Genomic DNA, 19,241 nt, shown 5'->3' on the forward strand with positions numbered 1-19,241 from the left:
CGACTGCAGCCCTATTCATTCATGTTGCTTGCAGTTAATTCCTACTTGCTTAGTGGCTGTGGACGCTTCTCTGCCCTGGAAAGTCTGTCTTGGGCTGCACCCACTTCACAGCATTGCTCCATGTCTCCAGCTTGTTGGCAATCCTTCCTTACCCTACTCTGGCTGTTGCACATCACCTTTAAATCTCACAAGCAAACTCACATCTTTCTTTGCCAAGGACATTCCTGGAAGGATGAGACCTATGAGATAGTCCGTACTCAAAGCTTCTATGATCGAATGAGTTTGGCAAATGCTGCATTTATTATGTTGTGAAGATTCCTGGAGCCTGAAAATGTACATAGCATGCATGAATGGTTCTGTGCAATCCCATATTTAATGAAGCCTGTTTAACTTTGTCAGCATTTCCAAGACTTTCATTATTAAAGTCACTGCTGAAAATTCTAATCTATTAAGTTTTACCTACATTTATGTGAATATTGTTTATATTAACAAACACATTCTTGTCTTTGATAAGGCTGTACTGTTAGCCTCAATTGAGAGGACTGGGCCACTATTTCCCTCTGGCCTTTCTGGGTACAGAGAAAGCAGTGGGATTATTTACCTGGCACCTACTGATTTATTAAAGCTGAAAACAAAAAAGCTCTGATGTAACTCATTTTTCACTCAATTTGGGTGCTATGATAATTTATTCCAAACTCTGAAAACAGGCTAAGTATTCTCCAATTCATTGGTACCCCCTTGTTGGACTTCTAAGGAATTCCAAGCTGAAACCTTTGCAGGCTCTCACAGTTCTTTCAAGACAATTCTGAAGTGCTTGGGGATTCGGGATAATGCCAGTTAGTTCCTGGATCAGCAGAGGACAGATTAACTTATTCCCAGCCCACTTAAAACCAACAGTATTGATTAGTCATTTTCCAATTTGATCTCTATTTTAATTTTTATAACTTCATTGGATAGCGTTCCTGGTTACCTTTTCTTATGAACACTAGAAACCAAATGGGCATTGGAATACTCGCCTTTCCAGTCATGTTTCCTCTTTCCACAATTTGTCGAGAGTTATGTTTACCCTACTGGATATCCTTCTAGTAACTTTACTCACTTATTGTGTTATTATCATTTATATATCGCATATCTCAAACTTTGTTTATGAGAGTATTTCTACTAAAGAAAGGTAAACTACAGAAATAAGATTTTATCGGTTGTCATTGATATATCCCAAATATTTAGAACATTACCTGGCATAGAGAGTGCACCCAATAAATATTTGTTTAATGAGAGAAGAGGGAATAGGAATATGGATAACTTTCACATGGAACTAAAATTGTATTTTCAAGCACTGGACACTTTTCAGTCTCATAAAAGCAGAGTAGGTATTTATAGTGATGCCAGTCTTTGTACTAGTATGCTCTAAAGCAGCCAGCACTGCTGTATGTCAAGTATAGTGGCTTCTGGGGTTCTAATGAAAAATCCCAAAATAAATTATTTTTTAAAAGGTTAATTGGCTTGCCCCAGATTAAGCAGTGTTATCATAAATAAACCTGAATTCTGACTCTGCCTCTGGTTGCATGTTTAGCTAGACATTTTTCTGAACACTTAATTAAGACACAAATTTATTCATTAGTATGAACTTCAGAGTGGGTAACAAAATGAAAGCAAAACATCTATTTTTCCCTGTGAGCAAGGGCTGAAATTTGATCTTCAATGTAGAGTAACATTTTACTTCCAAAAAGTGATATTGAATTTAGAAATTTCCAGCCTTATAAAGGAAATGCTCAGATCATTCACAATAGAAAACAGACAAATAGCTGGGAGAGGTTTAACCACAGAAGTGGTTATAAAAGTAAAATAAAATAATCCTTTTAAGCCTATCATATCGGCAAAAATGAAAAAAAAATGATGACACCCAGATTCTTCCATATACTGCTGATAGGAGCAGAATTGCTTTTCTGCAGGGCAACTGGTCATGTCAATCAAAAGCCTTGTATCTTTAATACATCATCTGGCTGTCTAGTACATGTATAGAAATTATAATGATTACATAATCATGATTGTTTACAAAGGTTGATGTACTAGCAGGCTCAAAGCATTCCTGTTTCTAAAAGTAAAGAACTGGAAACAACTTTTATGGCAAATAGTGTAATATTAGTCAAATGAATCATGCTACATTTATCCCAGAGCAAAGTTCACAACTAAAAGATAATGTTGTAGAAGTAAAGATACAGAGAACACTCTTGAGATTAGACTATTTTGAATACAAATTCAAAGAAATAGGTTTGGTATAATCACTTGGGAAAAATTAGAATATAAGAGCATAGATAGGTATATATGAAAATAAAAATATGTAAGACTAAGGATGTTTTGCTTTTTATCCTATTTCTCAGAAATTTTTATTTAATTTTTTTTGTGTGTAGAGATGGGTCTTGCTTTGTTGCCTACATTAGTCTCAAACTCCTAGGGTCAAGCGATCCTCCCAGCTAAGCATGTCAAAGTGCCGAAATTACAGGCGTAAGCCATCCTAACTGGCCCTCCTTTTTTCCTTAAGATTTTTTTTTTTATTTTTGTGGGTACATAGTAGGTGCATATATTTATGAGACACATGAAATGTTTTGATCTAGGCATACAATGCATAATAATCACATCATGAAAAGTGGGATATCATCCCCTTAAACATTTATCCTTTGCATTACAAACAGCCTAATTATAATCTTTTAGTTATTTTAAAAGGCACAATTAAATTATTATTGACTATAGTCATCCTGTTATACTGTTAAATACTAGGTCTTATTTATTCAATCTAACTACTTTTTGTGTCTTTTGCTTTTTAAAGAACAAATCGCAACTACTGCATCTAAAAATTAGATGTCTCCCTACAGTATCTTTAATCACTTCATAAAATATTGCCAATAACAATAACAAATTTTGTCATTCAAAATATCATTCAGAAGACATAATTATGAAACTGCTATACTCATTTAACACATATATATTTTCAATGTGCTAATATTTAATTGTATATTATATATAACATTTTCAACTAATGAAATTCTCACTTCAAAAAAAAATGAATTTGGTTCATATTTGCAAAGAGAACTTAAGCATTTTGTTCCATTCTTTGAATAAGCATCCTGAGCTTCATATTTTTAGGGAGATGTTCTTATACTAATACAAAGGTTCTTTAAAAAGGAACACATTTCATTTAAATATGAACAATGGTTTAGGAATCAAAGGCAAGTCAGAAGAAAAAGTTCATGTCTGTCTTTATGAAACTGAGGCAGTAATTAATAGCTTACCAACCAAAAAAAGCTCAGGACCAGACTTATTCACAGCTGAATTCTATCAAAAGTACAAACAGGAGCTGTTAGCATTCCTTCCGAAACTATTCCAAACAATACAAGAAGAGGGACTCTTCCCTAACTCATTTGATGAGCCCAGTATCATCATGATACTAAAACCTGACAGAGATACAACAGAAAAAGGAAATTTCAGGCCAATATCCCCGATGAACATTAATGTGAAAATCCTCAATAAAATACTGGCAAACCGAATCCAACAGCACATCAAAAAAGCTGGTCCACCACAATCAAGTTGACTTTATCCCTGGGATGCAAGTCTGGTTCAAATACACAAATCAATAAATGCAATCCATCGCATATACAAAACCAGTGACAAAAACCACATGACTATCTCAATAGATGCAGAAAAGGCCTTCCACAAGATTCAACAGCCCTTCACACTAAAAACTCTCAATAAACTAGGTACTGATGGAATGTATCTCAAAATAATGAGAGCTACTTAAGACAAACCCACAGCCAATATGCTACTAAATGGGCAAAAGCAGGAAGCATTCCCTTTGAAAACCAGCACAAGACAAGGATGTCCTCTCTCACCACTCTTATTCAACATATTATTGGAAATTCTGGCCAGGGCAATCAGGTAAGATAAAGAAATAAAGGTATTCAAATAGAAAGAGAGGAAATCAAATTGTCTTTGTTTGCAGATGACATGATTATATATTTAGAAAACCCCATTGTTTCAGCCCAAAATCTCCTTAAGCAGATAAGCAACTTCACCAAAGTCTCAGGATACAAAATCAAAGTGCAAAAATAACAAGCATTCCTCTACGCCAATAATAGACAAACAGAGAGCCAAATCATGAGTGAACTCCTGTTCACAACTTCTACAAAGAAAAAATAGGAATACAAGAATACAACTGACAAGGGATGGGAAGGACCTCTTCAAGGAGAACACAAACCACTGCTCAAACAAACATGAACAAGGAAATAAGAGAGGATACAAATGGAAAAAACATTCCAAGCTCGCAGATAGGAAGAATAAATATTGTGAAAATGACCATACTTCCCAAAGTAATTTATAGATTCAACGCTATCTCCATCAAGCTATCATTGACTTTCTTCACAGAATGGAAAAAAGTACTTTAAATTTTATATGAAACCAAAAAAGAACCCATATAACCAAGACCATTCTAAGCAAAAAGAACAAAGTTAGAGGCATCACCCTACCTGACTTCAAACTATACAAGGCTACAGGAACAAAAACAGCATGGTACTGGTACCAAAACAGATACATAAACTAATGGACCAGAACAGGGACCTCAGAATAATGCCACACATGTCTGACTACCTAATCTTTGACAAACCTGACAAAAACAAGCAACAGGGAAGACTCCCTATTTAATAAATGGTGTTGGGAAAACTGATGAGCCACACGCAGAAAACTAAAACTGAAACCCTTTCTTACACGTTATACAAAAATTAACTCAAGATATATTAAAGACGTAAATGTAAGACCTAACACCACAAAAACCCTAGAAGAAAACCTAGGCAATACCATATAGGACATAGACTTCATGACTAAAACACTAAAAGCAATGTCAACAAAAGACAAAATTGACAAAAGGGATTTTATTAAACTAAAGGGCTTCTGCACAGGAAAAGAAACTATCATCAGAGTGAACAGACAACCTATAGAACTGGAGAAAATTTTTGCAATCTACTCATCTGACAAAGGGCTAATATCCAGAATCTACAAGGAATTTAAACAAATGTACAAGAATAAAAAAAACCCAAACAACTCCATCAAAAAGTGGGTGAAGGATATGAACAGACACTTCTAAAAAGAAGACATTTATGTAGCCAACAAACATGAAAAAAAGCTCATCAACACTGGTCATTAGAGAAATGCAAATCAAAACCACAATGAAATAGCATCTCATGCCAGTTAGAATGGCAATCATTAAAAAAGTTAGGACACAACAGATGCTGGAGAGGATGTGAAGAAAATAGGAACACTTTTACACTGTTGGTGGGAGTGTAAATTAGTTCAACCATTGTGGAAGACAGTGTGGTGATTCTTCAAGGATCTAGAACCAGAAATGCCATTTGACCCAGCAGTCCCATTACTGGATATACCCAAAGGATTATAAATCATTCTACTATAAGGACACATGCACACAAATGTTCACTGTCTACTATAAAGACACATGCACACATATGTTTATTGCAGTACTATTCACAATAGCAAAGACTTGGAACCAACCCAAATACCCATCAATAATAGACTGGATAAAGAAAATGTGGCACATATACACCATGTAATACTATACAGCCATAAAAATAGATGAGTTCTTGTCCTTTGCAGGGACATGGATGAAGCTGGAAACCATGATTCTCAGCAAACTAACACAAGAACAGAAAACCAAACACCACATGTTCTCACTCACAGTGGGAGCTGAACAATGAGAACACATGGACACAGTGGGGAAAACATCACACACTGGGGCCTGTTGCGGGGTGTAGGGCTATGAGAGAGATAGCATTAGGGAAATACCTAATGTAGATGATGGGTTTATGGGTACAGCAAACCACCATGGCACGTGTATACCTATTTATCAAAGCTGCACCTTCTGCACGTGTATCCCAGACCTTAAAGTATAATAAAAAATAAAAATAAAAAAGGCTTAGGATCCTAGATACAGAGCCTCAGTACAAAATATAAAGAAGAAAGCACTTCATGTATTAATCTAAGTTTTAAGAGGAACCCAGAATATTTAAGTTTTAAAGAATAAGGCAGTTTTTCCATTGACCAAGATTTCTCATCAAAGCACAGATAATGTTCTAAGTACACAGAGGTCAGTTTAGTAAAAATCTGCGTGGATTTGTTACTGGCAGAATATCATTGGTTAAGGTTAGTTTCTAAACTTTATAGATTTCTTGTATCTTATCTGGGGAAATAGAGCCTTATGTTTCTCTTAGAGACACTGACATTTTAAATTAACTACATATTCCACTAAACAATCCCCTGGCTTGAGAAAATATACTCAGTGAAAAACTGCATGGCAACATTTGAGACCATTTGTGACCCCATTATTGACTTAAGAATATACCTAGGAAATCCATAGGTCAACTTTTCTCCCAGCATTTCATAATACTTAACTTTAGAAGAATTTACTTATATTTACTCTTTGAGCCAACCATCTCCTATAGCCAAAACCTGTAGAAGATGCAGATGCTCATTTCTAATTATACTACCAACAGTACCCTCTCCATGATTGCTGTTGTTGCTAATAACACCACCAAATCCCTAGGCATTAAGGATGTTCTAGCCATAAGGTTAAGTGTTTTTATATAAGAGGGATGATCCTTGCTCCAAACATTTTCCTTTCTCAGAGGCAGGTATTGGAGAAAGTTGTGCGTCTTATTCACTCATTCAACTTATCCAAGAGAGCAACTCAGTTTAGGGAATTTGTGAGCCTTTAGTCATGGGAGGGGTATGACAGGGATGGCCTGGCATGGGCCACAACTTTTAGATAAGTCTGGAAACATATAAAGCCATCTAAAAGTACAGTTCCTACAAAAAAGGTATTGCTTTCCAATTAATAGTAGTAACAACGAATACAAAGTCAAATTCTTGAAAATATGTTTCTTAGAAAATACAAAAATATGGCAGGAGGAAAGGATCCATAGAAACTTACAGGGATACGAAAAGCATATCCCTGACATAGAGAACCATTTTTATACCTGTGCTTCCAACTCAAATGGTTATTTTAATGAATTTTAAACAGAAGCTGCCTTATTCTGCTACAGCTAAAATATTGATCAAGTTATATTATAGAGAGTGATCTATAGTTCTACCTTTCTGTTACTAATACTAGTCTATAATTCACTTTAAATGTAGCAGTTATCAAAAATATAATCACATGTTAAATTGTGGTTAACCCAAATGTTGGTTTTCTTAATGTTTTGAAAGGGGCCTGCTGGGATGGAGGTGCTGGAAAGTATCTGAAGTCTTTTCTCACTAGAGATATGTAAGAATTCAGCCTGAGCTCTGAAAGGTAGATTCTCTAAATTCAACTTTTCATCTATTCATCTCACTTAAATTATATTCTGTGTAATATTTATACAGTGTTATAATCTGTGTATGTATAATACAGTTATGTAGTTAAAACATATAACTATATATAATGTTTTAATTACATAAACATATTAAAATATTCTAACAAAAAATAAAAAGAACCTGTATCTCTTGTCAAACACTGAAAAATATATGATGGTCTCTTTTCCATAACTTTGGTGAGTGCTGCTTCTATTTTCAGTCTTCATGAGCTGTTTTAATTTATATATTTTTTTCTTTCATACCAAACATGGCACAAACCGGAATTCAGTTTTCCGTCACTGTTAGCCTTCTCGATTCAAAACCTGTAAATGTGATGTATTTTCTGATGTGATTATCATTGCTTGATACATCTGGAGTACTGATTAATTTTAAACAGATGTAAGACTTTCAATATCTGCATGAAAATATTAGAGGAGAGCTTTCCTATGCCTCTTAAGTCATCTCTCTTTCAGACATAAATCTTTACTTCTTTCAACTGTTTTTCACTACACATGGTTTCTAGGCCTCTCACCAATCTCTGGATGCATTCTATACTGTCTTTGTAGCTATTAAAATATTGTACTCATAACTGAACATAAAACCGTAAATGTGTTATGACCAGGCCGGAATGAAGTAGAGCTGTTTTCTTCTCTGATCTGACAACACAGAACTAGCTTTGGTGATGGTCGTGCCAGGCAAGCAGACAAAACCAGGGGATTTCTTTAATAGTAACTATGCCCACTCTCCTAAATCCTACACTTATATTAGAGAAATGCAAATCAAAGCTGCATTGAGATACCATCTCATGCCAGTTTGAATGGCGATCATTAAAAAATCTAGAGACAACAGATGCTGGAGAGGATGTGGAGAAATAGAACACTTTTACACTGTTGGTGGGAATGTAAATTAGTTCAACTGTTGTGGAAGACAGTGTGGCGATTCCTTAAGGACCTAGAAATAGAAATTCCATTTGACCCAGCAATCCCATTACTGGGTATATATCCAAAGGATTATAAATCATTCTACTATAAGGACACATGCACACGAATTGTTCATTGCAGCACTGTTTGCAATAGCAAAGACCTGGAACCAACCCAAATGCCCATCGATGATAGACTGGACGGGAAAATGTGGCACATATACACCATGGGATATTATGCAGCCATCAAAAACGATGAGTTTGTGTCCTTTGTAGGGACATGGATGAACCTGGAAACCATCATTCTCAGCAAACTGACACAAGAGCAGAAAATCAAACACCACATGTTCTCACTCATCGGCACGTGTTGAACAATGAGAACATATGGACACAGGGAGGGGAACACTACACACTGGGGTCAGTTGGGGGAAAATGGGAGAGGGACAGTGGGCCGTGGGGAATTGGGGAGAGACAGCATGGGGAGAAACGCCAGATATAGGTGAAGGGGAGGAAGGCAGCAAATCACACTGCCATGTGTGTACCTATGCAACAATCTTGCATGTTCTTCACATGTACCCCCAAACCTAAAATGCAATAAAAAAATCCTACTTATACAATTAATCTTTTCAACCTGACTTTAGGACATAACCTTTATCATTCACCCTCCTATCTAAAATAGCTTCATGTCCCCTCAGTCATTGTCTCTACCTGAATTTGGCTTTAGGAAAAACACTTCTATCTGAATCTCTATCATATGAAATCTTATTATTTATTCACTGTATACATCTTTACCACCTGTCCACATAAGAAGAATGAAAACACCGTAAGACTGCAGCCTTTGTCTCTTATTTACCTGGGATACTGCCTGGCATACAGTAAATGAGAAGAAATCCTTGTCGGATGCATCATTCTTTATTAAATTCTGTCTTCTTCGATTCTGGAAAATCATCTGAATGCTAATTTTGTCAATCTATCACCAATTCTCTAAGATAATATTTCCTGAAAATTTGTTAAGAGTGCCTTTCCTTCTTTATGCTTCTTTGGCGTTACAGAAAAAAATCTTCTGATGATCAGCTGAGATTACTAGTTGCTTCTGGAATTCATCATCTTTGTGAAAATTGGTAATTTGCTTCCTCGTCTTCTAGTGTGAGGTCTACTCTGCATAATTTTTATGACCAGGGACAGCCACTTTATAATCACAGTCCTTTCAGTGCACAGGGATGTAAACTGTCTGCACTTCCATTCCCTGGCAGCCATGCCTTTTTAGTTTGGCTGCCATTCTCTCGTATGTATGAGCATAATAGTAACACAGGAACGAAGTGGCTCTGCTTTCCACCTGGCATCTGGTAGGTGTTTTAAACAATGGTCACCTCACACACTTTCTTTTTCCACTGTAAAAACAGCTTAGCTGTCTAACTTTTATTAGGTTTTGCAAGGCTCACCTCGTGCGCTGTTTAGCTCTTCCTGCTTATATTTTTTTAGAGTTTCACTACGTGTGTGTGTTTGTATATGTGTGTGTATATGTGTGTGTATATATGTATATACATATGTGTGTGTGTATATATATAAACATGCATATATACACACACAGTACAAAAATGTATATATATGTGTATATATTGTAATCATTTGCTTCTCTCTTCCTCTTTTCTACATAGCCAAGGTTATCAGTGAGTTCTTGAAGTGCCATGCTAGTGTCTTCAGATGCCTCTTTCTTTTCTTTCTCCCTGAGATAAGTTATCATAATGTCAGAATCTCCTTTTGGAAGTGTTTCCTTAACTATTGACCTTTTCTTTCCTTTTGGGGTTCTAATATAGGTACATGCAGCAAACCATCATTTCTCTTATTTACCAAATCCCCAGTGTTTACTGTACTTCCTGGTACATGGTAGGCACTTAATAAACATTTACTTAATGAATAACATTCTCTATAATTCCTTTATTTTGACTTACTAAAGCTTAGAGCATATAGCTGACTTCGTCTTTGTATACTTCCTTGACTATTACAAAAAGTAAATAGCCACTTTATTACAGTATTACCATTAATTTTTCTTTACAACACAGGTTCTTTTCTTTAAATTCAAAGTTGTATCCAAAACAGTAATATCCAATTCAGCTTTTACTATATTCAGAGGCACTACTTACTAGTGGACAATAAAAGAAATCCATGGATATAAATAAAAATAGTAAAATATATATTATATATTAATAATATATACAAACAAGCATCACACTTAGAATATACAATTTTATAAAAATTATCCTATGTATTCAGTCTTTATTATCAATAATTCATATAGAAATACCTCACTATATAAATATGATCTTAAAAAGAAACTATTAGAGCAGTGGAATGGGGCTTTTTCATGCTCATCTTTGAGCTGACACTAGAAATGCACTAGAGAGGAATATCTGACATGTATAAAAGGTTTATACTCAAAATGTATCTCAAATATTTACCTTTGTAGATGTGAGAACTCATTTGGCTTATAAATTACTTCAGTTGGGGTGTCTAAAAACATTTCCTAACTAAAACAAATTAGAGCAAGTAACTAACAGAAAATAAAACTGCTGAATCACAAATCTTGAAAGAAAATCAGCCAACCTATTTATCATCTTGATTTTAGGGAGAGTTATTTGCGACACATGCTCTTTCTAAAAAGACTATGAGACATAGAATGTTAACAATCTTCATTGTCAAGAAACTTCCTAAAATTTCATCTGAATGTCTCATGCATCACTTTAAGCTCATTTCTTCTCATTGAACAAGAGGACAGCTGGCCAGCATCTTCCATCTGCACTGCTCTTAGCCTTCTCCTAACTGTGTTACAGAACACCCCTCTGAAATGGGAGTGGGAGGCCAATTCGAAACAGGAGAGAAAACTCTAAAAACAGTTTCTTGTGCAAAACAGCATTTTCAACTTAACTCTGAATGGGGCTACAGAGTAGGTCAACAAAGGGGCTGACATACTGAAGTGCTATCCCTTGAATAATTCAGACTAATTCTCAAACAGTATTATGGGGTCATAAAACACAAAGCCTGGAAATTAAAGATTTTTATGCCTCATCAAAAAGTCTTTGAATGTAACTCCCTGGCATACTGCCAACAAGGGCAGCTCTTTGGGGGAAAACCCTATGCCAAAGGCCAAAGAGACAGCTGTGTTATGCAGCTCCTGAGAGCTTCCAACTCAACACCCACACAAGCCCAATTAAGAACAAATTAAAGGGGTCCAGACTGAACACAGTAATTCTGGTAATTTAAATAAATAGAGAAAAATCTACAATTAGCAGGAAGAGATTGATTTTCTCCAAAACCCAGAAGTATCCACCCAGTCTCTTAAGTGACACCCTAACCTCTTTGAATTAGCATGGCTACATCCAGTTATTTAAAAATGAATTTCCTTTTATTCACCATTTTAATCATTTCTGAGCTGACTTAAATGTGACCACATGCATGCCAGTAAAAGTATTCACAAAATCCCTAGGCAAAGCATCCTCAAAAGGGCTATATATACATTATATCTCTATATATCTATATATGTATGTATATGTATATATATATATATATATATCTTTATATACATTATATCTACAATGTAGAGATGAACATTATATCTATAATGTGTACATGTAGCCAATTAATTACTATAATGTATATATAGGAATTAATGACATTGAATAAAATTGTAATCAGAGTTGTACACCTACATCTTAGAGCATATAACGTGTTACCCATCTTGAGAAGTGTTTAATATACATATCTGTAGTTAATCAATAAATATTTTTTCAAGTAAAGAGAAAAATTTAGAGTCATTGAAAAAGAATCCAATATTTAATATTGGGCAATCTATCAATTAACTCACTTTTGTTTCATTAACAGAATAAAGAACAAAATCTACATTAGCAGCCAGTAAGGTCCTTAAAATCACTTAATAAAATTAAACATCCATTCCTCATTAAAAAAATAAATGAACTAATCAAAAAAACTTTTAGGAAGTCAGGAATACAAAGAAACTTAAGTAGCTTTATAAAATGTTTCCATCAGGAACAAACAGCAAATATTATAATTAATGTGCACTCTTTTCTCTCTGTCTCTCTCTGTCCTCTCTGTCTCTCTCTCTCTCTCTCTTGCTCTCGCTCTCTCGCTCTCTCGCTCTCTTGCTCTCTCTTTCTCTCTCTCACACATACACACACACACCCCACAGTGGAAGCATTCCTTTTTCGTCTTTAAATTCATTTTCAGTAGCTGATTCTACAGTTCATGCAGGAGAATGAGTTCATATGAAGAGCCAAAGTAATTTTACAAAGGAAGAAAAATTAGAGAAAGATTATCCTGTAAGTTATCAAAGTACAAAGTAATAGCATGATAATTTAAACAGGGTGATGTTGACATGGTATGGACTAATATATCAACACAATAGCGTCTAGAAACCCACTCATTTATGTTTCTATGGGAATTTAGTATTCAATTTGACTGAATTTCAAATCAATAGGGAAAGAATGGAGAAGTCAATAAATGTTATTAATAATTTGCCTATTTACGTGAGAAAATTCTTCCATGTCATACTCCATGGATAAAAATACATGATAGATTGCTAAATACTTTCTTTTAAAAAGCCTCTAAAAGTACCAGAAGAAAATAAATGAGATAAACATATAACTCAAATATAACAAAAGAAATGATGAAAACATTTGATAAGACTGAAACCTTTTTTTATGATAAGAAATATCACAATCTAAAAAGACAAATAATGGGTTGCAAAAAAAAATCCCTTGCCTCCTATGTAACAATATTTTATAAATCAAAGGGGAAAAATTAACAAATAACATTGGCAAAGGCTATAAATAAACAAATTGCAAAATCTCAAACACAAAGGACTCAAAAACCCACCAAACAACCACAAAAGAAATGTAAATTAAGTCCACACTCCATCAGAAGGGGAAGAGAAAAGTAATCCTATAAATGAAGATGAATGAATGTAATGCAATGCAACTGTTATAAAGAAACTATATGTGACGTAGATACATAGATGTGGGAGCAACTATGCTTTCCAAGATAATTTTTTTTTTTATTTTTTGAGATGGAGTCTCCCTCTATTTCCCAGGCTGCAGTACAGTGGTATGATCTTGTCTCACTGCAACCTTGCTTCCTGGGGTTAAAGTGATTCTCCTGCCTCAGCCTCCCAAGTAAATGAGACTAAAGGTGTGTGCCACCACGCCCAGCTAATTATTTGTATTTTTAGTAGAGAAAGGGTTTCACCATGTTAGCCAGGATGGTCTTGATCTCCTGACCTTGTGATACACCCGCCTCAGACTCCCAAAGAGCTGTGATTACAGGCACAAGACACTGTGCCCAGAGGAGGATTTACATTTTAAACTATGTGTCTGGTGAATAGGTAAAAGAGATGAGAATAAGGAGGCTTTATTTTTCTTAATGGGAAGTGTCTGTCTTTGAAAACATAAGTGAACATAAGTAAATGGAAGCTGCTGACCTTTAAAATAGCTTGAGTAGACGAACAATGACTCATTAACATGCAAGTTAAAATAATAGTGTGGCCTCAGTAGCAAATATGAAACAAAAGCAAAGGTGCTGATAGGGCCCATCAGCCTTTGAAGATTCCTACAGACTTTATAAAGTGAGAAATGGCCAACCTAAATTACTTAGGCAACAAACAGAAGGTGCTAGCTTTTTTATTTTGAACCATATGAAAACACTAATTTCCCAGGTCAAAAATAGACAGCACAAACTTGGTATTCAACCTAAATAGGATACTTGTTAAAACGTTTTAAAGAAGGTTAAAACATTTTAAAGAATCAAGATCTTGCTAGTATAATTCCTATAAACATAGTCACCTACCTTTTGAGCAAATAAATTAATTTTTGCACTGGCCTAGTGCTATATATTTATATATAGTGAGATGAAACTATAGATAATAGTCTATTCTCCTAATTAAACAGAAGAGACACTTTCAAATGTTTACCATTGGGGTATGACCTAAGTGAATTTCACATTGAGAAAGTGAACACACTTGTTAGGCTCCCTGCTTGTCCCGGGAAGAAGGGATCAGAATGGTCCTAGAAGGCTGACGCTCAGGGCCTTCTGCAAGACTGCTGGCTTTAGCCTGCTACTTCCTGTAAAGGACCAAACTGATAATTACTCAAAACTTGTTTTTACAGCAAGTTATTACTTCCGCTGTATGGTGCATTTTAGCCAACGCTTTTAGTTTGGTACTAGGGTCCTGAAGAAAATAGCTCATAACCTGACCAATACTATAAAATGAATAGACCTTACTGTTATTGTTGTCATTTATGGCATATGTATAAAAAATGCAAAGAATGACCACCATTTCATATATCTTGCAAAGACTACTTCAGTTTAGAAGAGAAAACTCAAAAACAGTTTTTGGTAACAAATATAAACAAAATAGCTAGGCACAGTGGCTCACACCTATAATCCTAGCACTTTGGGAGGCCAAGGCAGGCAGATCAGTTGAGGTCAGGAATTCGAGACCAGCCTGGCCAACACGGTGAAACCCTGTCTCTATTAAAAATACAAAATAAATAAATAAATAAAATAACCAGGCTTGGTAACAATGCTTGCAATCCCAGCTACTCCAGCAGCTGAGGCAGGAGAATTGCTTGAACCCAGAAAGTGGAGGTTGCAGTGAGCCAAGATCACACCACTGCACTCCATCCTGGGTGACAGAGTGAGATTCTGTCTAAAAATTTAAATAAAATAAAATGTAAGCAAAAATACTGATTCTGGACATGCCTTAGGCTATATCATTTACAGATTTCATAATATTTTTTCTGCCTTAATTTAAAATGGGTGCTTTTTTCTCTTTTTAGAACCATAATAGTGTCTGTGTTAATTAAATGATAAAACAGTAATATATTTCTCTCCTCAAAAATAAGAGCAGTTTTGATCCATTCATCTTCTTCGCAGAGAAATTGGGAAGACAGAACAGGAAATGTTTATCCGACACTCTATAAAAATGAACTGCTCCTTAAATTATTAGTAATAACCTGAGTCGCTGTCACAAATTACTCCTTTAGTTTGTCAAAGTTTCACGCTTGAGAAAATACCCTTTCTGACCAGTGTTTAAAACAGCTTCCTAGTTAAGGTTTCTATCTGTCTCTTACTATAGGCGATTACAGCAAATGCATCCCAGTGATTTAGTTAATTTATACAAAATAGAATCAATTTCTCTTGTTTCATCATGATTGAGCATTTTCCTGAACTCCTGTAAATAAGTAACAGATAAGCACTATTTATTAGATTGTTTGGTGGAGCACGCACTTTTGATTATTCTATTTTCTCATTGTTGCTGATGAAATATATAACATGCCTCGAGAAAAAACAATTGCAAAGCTTGGCCTCCAAGCAGTCATGAGGCAATAGCTATTTTGCTGAGAATGTATTTTGTACCTGTACTTTTCTCTAACAGGGTTCTCTCTAACAGCCCATGGGAAGGCAGTGATACTCCAGGGTATCTGATATGTCCCAAGGCTTATAGAACACAGCTGACAGGGGCCCTTGCTCTGCCATGGCACCCACCAGTCACCCAGAAGTTCCTTGTGGTGCTCAGAACCTCAATGAGGTTGTTCAGACACGGACCCAGGGTACCTTGACACCCTCAGTGTGGCAAGCCCACAAGCCCAAGAGACCCTTTGTCCCTCCAGTGTCACAGGAATTGAGGATAAGCATTTAAAAAGCTGAATCTTCTGCACTGTTGCCATCCCTATCCATCTCACACGGAGAAGAGTAGAAGGGTGTAAAGGCCCAAGGCAAACGATGCTTTGGACCACATGATCGTCCCAGGCTCTGCAATGGGTACGCCCACACAGAGTGGAAATGCACTGGCAGAACAGAGAGTGCAGATGCAAAGGCAGACAGAGGAGTGAAAGATGCTTTTGGAATCCAGATCCTCCAAAAGAAATCATATTTTTGTGATCTATGATGGGAAGATCGTTTATAGATCATTTTGTAAAAATAAATCACTCCTCTTTGGTTTACAAGGTGGGTAATTACAATTAAATGTGTGAAGAGACAGGAAGGTGGAATGGTCATTATCCCTTCCTTCAGGCTTCTGCAGACCTTGTTCCCCAAAGTTTGAGTTGAAGAAACAAAACCAGGACATTTGGGAAGATAGATGGGCTGGGGCTGGAGAGCTGACCTGATGTCACCTCACCCTTGCTTACCAAGGTCCATGCTCTTCGAGGCTTTCAAATTAATTGATTCAGGCTCCCTGGCCGGTGTCACAGATCTGAAGTTGATGTGCTGATCCGGAAAATATACTGCTGAATCCACCCCAGAGCTGTGGAAGGAAGCCATATGTTGTATTTAGGTTTAGAATAAAATCTTTTAAAAAATGAGGAAGCAGTTCTCATTTTGAACACAGCCACTCATCACTCTGTGCAGCTCCTTACCACATATTTTAAACTAATTCTTAAATCTCAGGTTTCTTTTACGAGATGCAGCAACTGTGTTTCCGTGTACTTTATCACACTGTACAATTTAAATAAAATATTACCCGGGAAATATCATGTTTTACTCTTTACTGATTTCTGCTAACTGGGATCCTGTTGTACACTATCTAACTTTAAGTGGGTAAAGAGAGCCTGGAAAACACTAGCACTTCAAAGACATCACCAGACATTAGCAGAGCCCACAAGCAGGGTAAGGGATTTCTGTGGGCTCAGCTATGCCTTTCCTTTAAAAACAAGTGAAAGCATTGTATCCTTTAGAGAAAACCATCCCGTTGAATGACTGATGGTTGTAGGAGATTGGTTTTCTACTTTATTTAGGTCTTTTTTCTAAAACTAATGTTAACACAGAGCAGATAGTCTGCTCATCAAAAGCACTAACAGGAAATAACAGGAAATTGTGACAGTTTAGACACAAGAAACATCAACTGCCCATTATAGGTTTCTTTGTACTTAGAGTCACTCTCAAAGAACTTCCTTCCTGTTGAATATTTTATTTCACTTGAGGACAGAGGGTATTATATAAGAGACTTATAGGGAATGACTTATTTCTTTTTCTAGAAATAAATTGTTTATATAATTTTAAATATAAATATATAGCCATTTTCTCCCCTTGGCACTCTCGTCTGTTTGGAAAGTAAACATGGTGGCTCATCTCATCATAATTGCTATCTTAATCTCAATTATAGTGAAAACCCAAATCATGTATCCTTACAAAATCTGAAAGTATTAATGTTGAGTTTTTCAAACAGTTGGAGTTTGATACTATAAGCAACAAAACAATAGCAAAAATAACTGTTTTGAATGAGAATCCTTCTAAAATGTACAGGAGAATTTTGACCTAAAATACCAAAATAAGTTTAATTTTTTTCTTGAAACTCGTCAACCCTGCATATTCAATACTGCTTTTGAGCGGTATTAAAATTAGTATGTAGCAATAATAGTATTGCCAAATGAATAAATGAATCTGATTTTTATAATGCAGTGGGTAGATTAAGAAAGCACTCCATCAGCCAGGTGTGGTGCCAAGTCCCAGCTACTTGGGAGGCTAAGGCTGGAGGATCACTTGAGCCTAGGAATTTGAGTCTGCAGTGAACTAAGATTGCACCTCTGCACTCCAGCTTGGGTGACAGAGGCAGACCTCACCTCCCCCAATCTGCCCTCAAAAAAGAAATACTGTGACACCAGCACAGCACTGTGCTCGAGAGCCTGGCTGCCAGAGCAGGTCTGTCCAGCTCTAAATCCTGGCTCCAGTTACTAGTTGTGTCAACTAAGTACTTACTAGCTGTGTCAACTAACTACTGGACCTCTCTGGGCTTCAATTTCCTTATGTATAACACCCATAAAATTACACTCTCTACCTCATACAGTTGTTCAGAGAATAGAACGAGTGAAGACTCGTAAAGTAAGGACATTAGTATCTAGTATAGAGTGCATGCTACAGAAACAGATACATTAGTTAACAAAGAAGCAGATAAATAAATTGACCTTCTTTTGCTTCCCAAACCACTATAAGTTTCTGAGCTTTTTCCCGTTATCTCTGCTTTTTACAGTTTCTTTGACAGCTCTGTTTTTGTCAGACTTTCAGTAGGTCTGTGACTAGGAGCCCTTTTTCCTGCTATTTAGAAGGGCAATGTGGTATGACAGTTAGGAGACTGACCCCTGTAAGAAAATGTCAGGGTGGGTGGCCTCAGTTTCCTCATCCATCAAATGGATGGGAATATAATTTAGTACTCTTTAAAGTTTTTAAAAGATACGTAACCTATGTTTCATATTGAGAAAAGTACCTAGCACACAGTCAAGAGTTGATCAACCTGAGCTAGTAATAAATCTTTTCTTTAATTCTGTAGGTTAGTGTGGTTTTTGAATGAGGGTCTAAGGTACTTGCCAATGAAAAGATTCCATATGTTTTCATATAAATATCTCAAGTAGTTTAAACCTTCCCTTGGAATTATGTAACTTTTTTCAGTGTCCTTCCTGGTGTCTGGGTACATCCCCAATACATGAAGCCATTGAAATGAAAATTGTATTAGATATGGTGTCTAGTAATGACAAAATATGCCAATTGCAAACAAAAATTCTTGACCCACTTAATGTTACTGACACTAGCCTGACCTAATAACAATACTTTCATTTCTTCAGCCCATTTTAAAGAAGAATTCTGGGATACTTCTGCAAACATGAGCTTTCCCCTGAGTCTTGGTGTTTTGGAAGCACTTGCCTTTAAATGTGTTATTCGACCTTTCTTTGCACTTAAGTTTTCCATCCTTTGATCTGTTGTGATGATGTGGGTTTAGTGTCAGAAAGACTCATGGCCTTCACAGAATCAAAAAGTTTAAGAGCCGGAAGGGACTAAAGGTCATCTCATCTCTTAGATAAGACCCTGAGGCTCAAAGAGGAGGGTTGGCGTTCCAAGGTCACACAGCTGGCTAGGGGCAAAGCTG

At 36.0% G+C, this 19,241-nt stretch overlaps 1 protein-coding gene across 5 annotated transcripts in view; it reads right to left on the minus strand.

Moving 5' to 3' along the window:
- PARD3B (par-3 family cell polarity regulator beta) overlaps positions 1-19,241 on the minus strand; it is a 1,103,682-nt gene that overhangs the window by 431,740 nt on the left and 652,701 nt on the right. For all 5 annotated transcript variants that reach the window (XM_074399193.1, XM_003925625.4, XM_074399194.1 and 2 more), the window contains exon 15: positions 16,513-16,628. In XM_074399193.1, coding sequence (XP_074255294.1) covers positions 16,513-16,628 — 116 coding nt within the window. The remainder of the gene's footprint in view (positions 1-16,512; positions 16,629-19,241) is intronic.

Source organism: Saimiri boliviensis, chromosome 5 (genome assembly GCF_048565385.1).
Source record: "Saimiri boliviensis isolate mSaiBol1 chromosome 5, mSaiBol1.pri, whole genome shotgun sequence".
Taxonomy (NCBI): Eukaryota; Metazoa; Chordata; class Mammalia; order Primates; family Cebidae; genus Saimiri; species Saimiri boliviensis.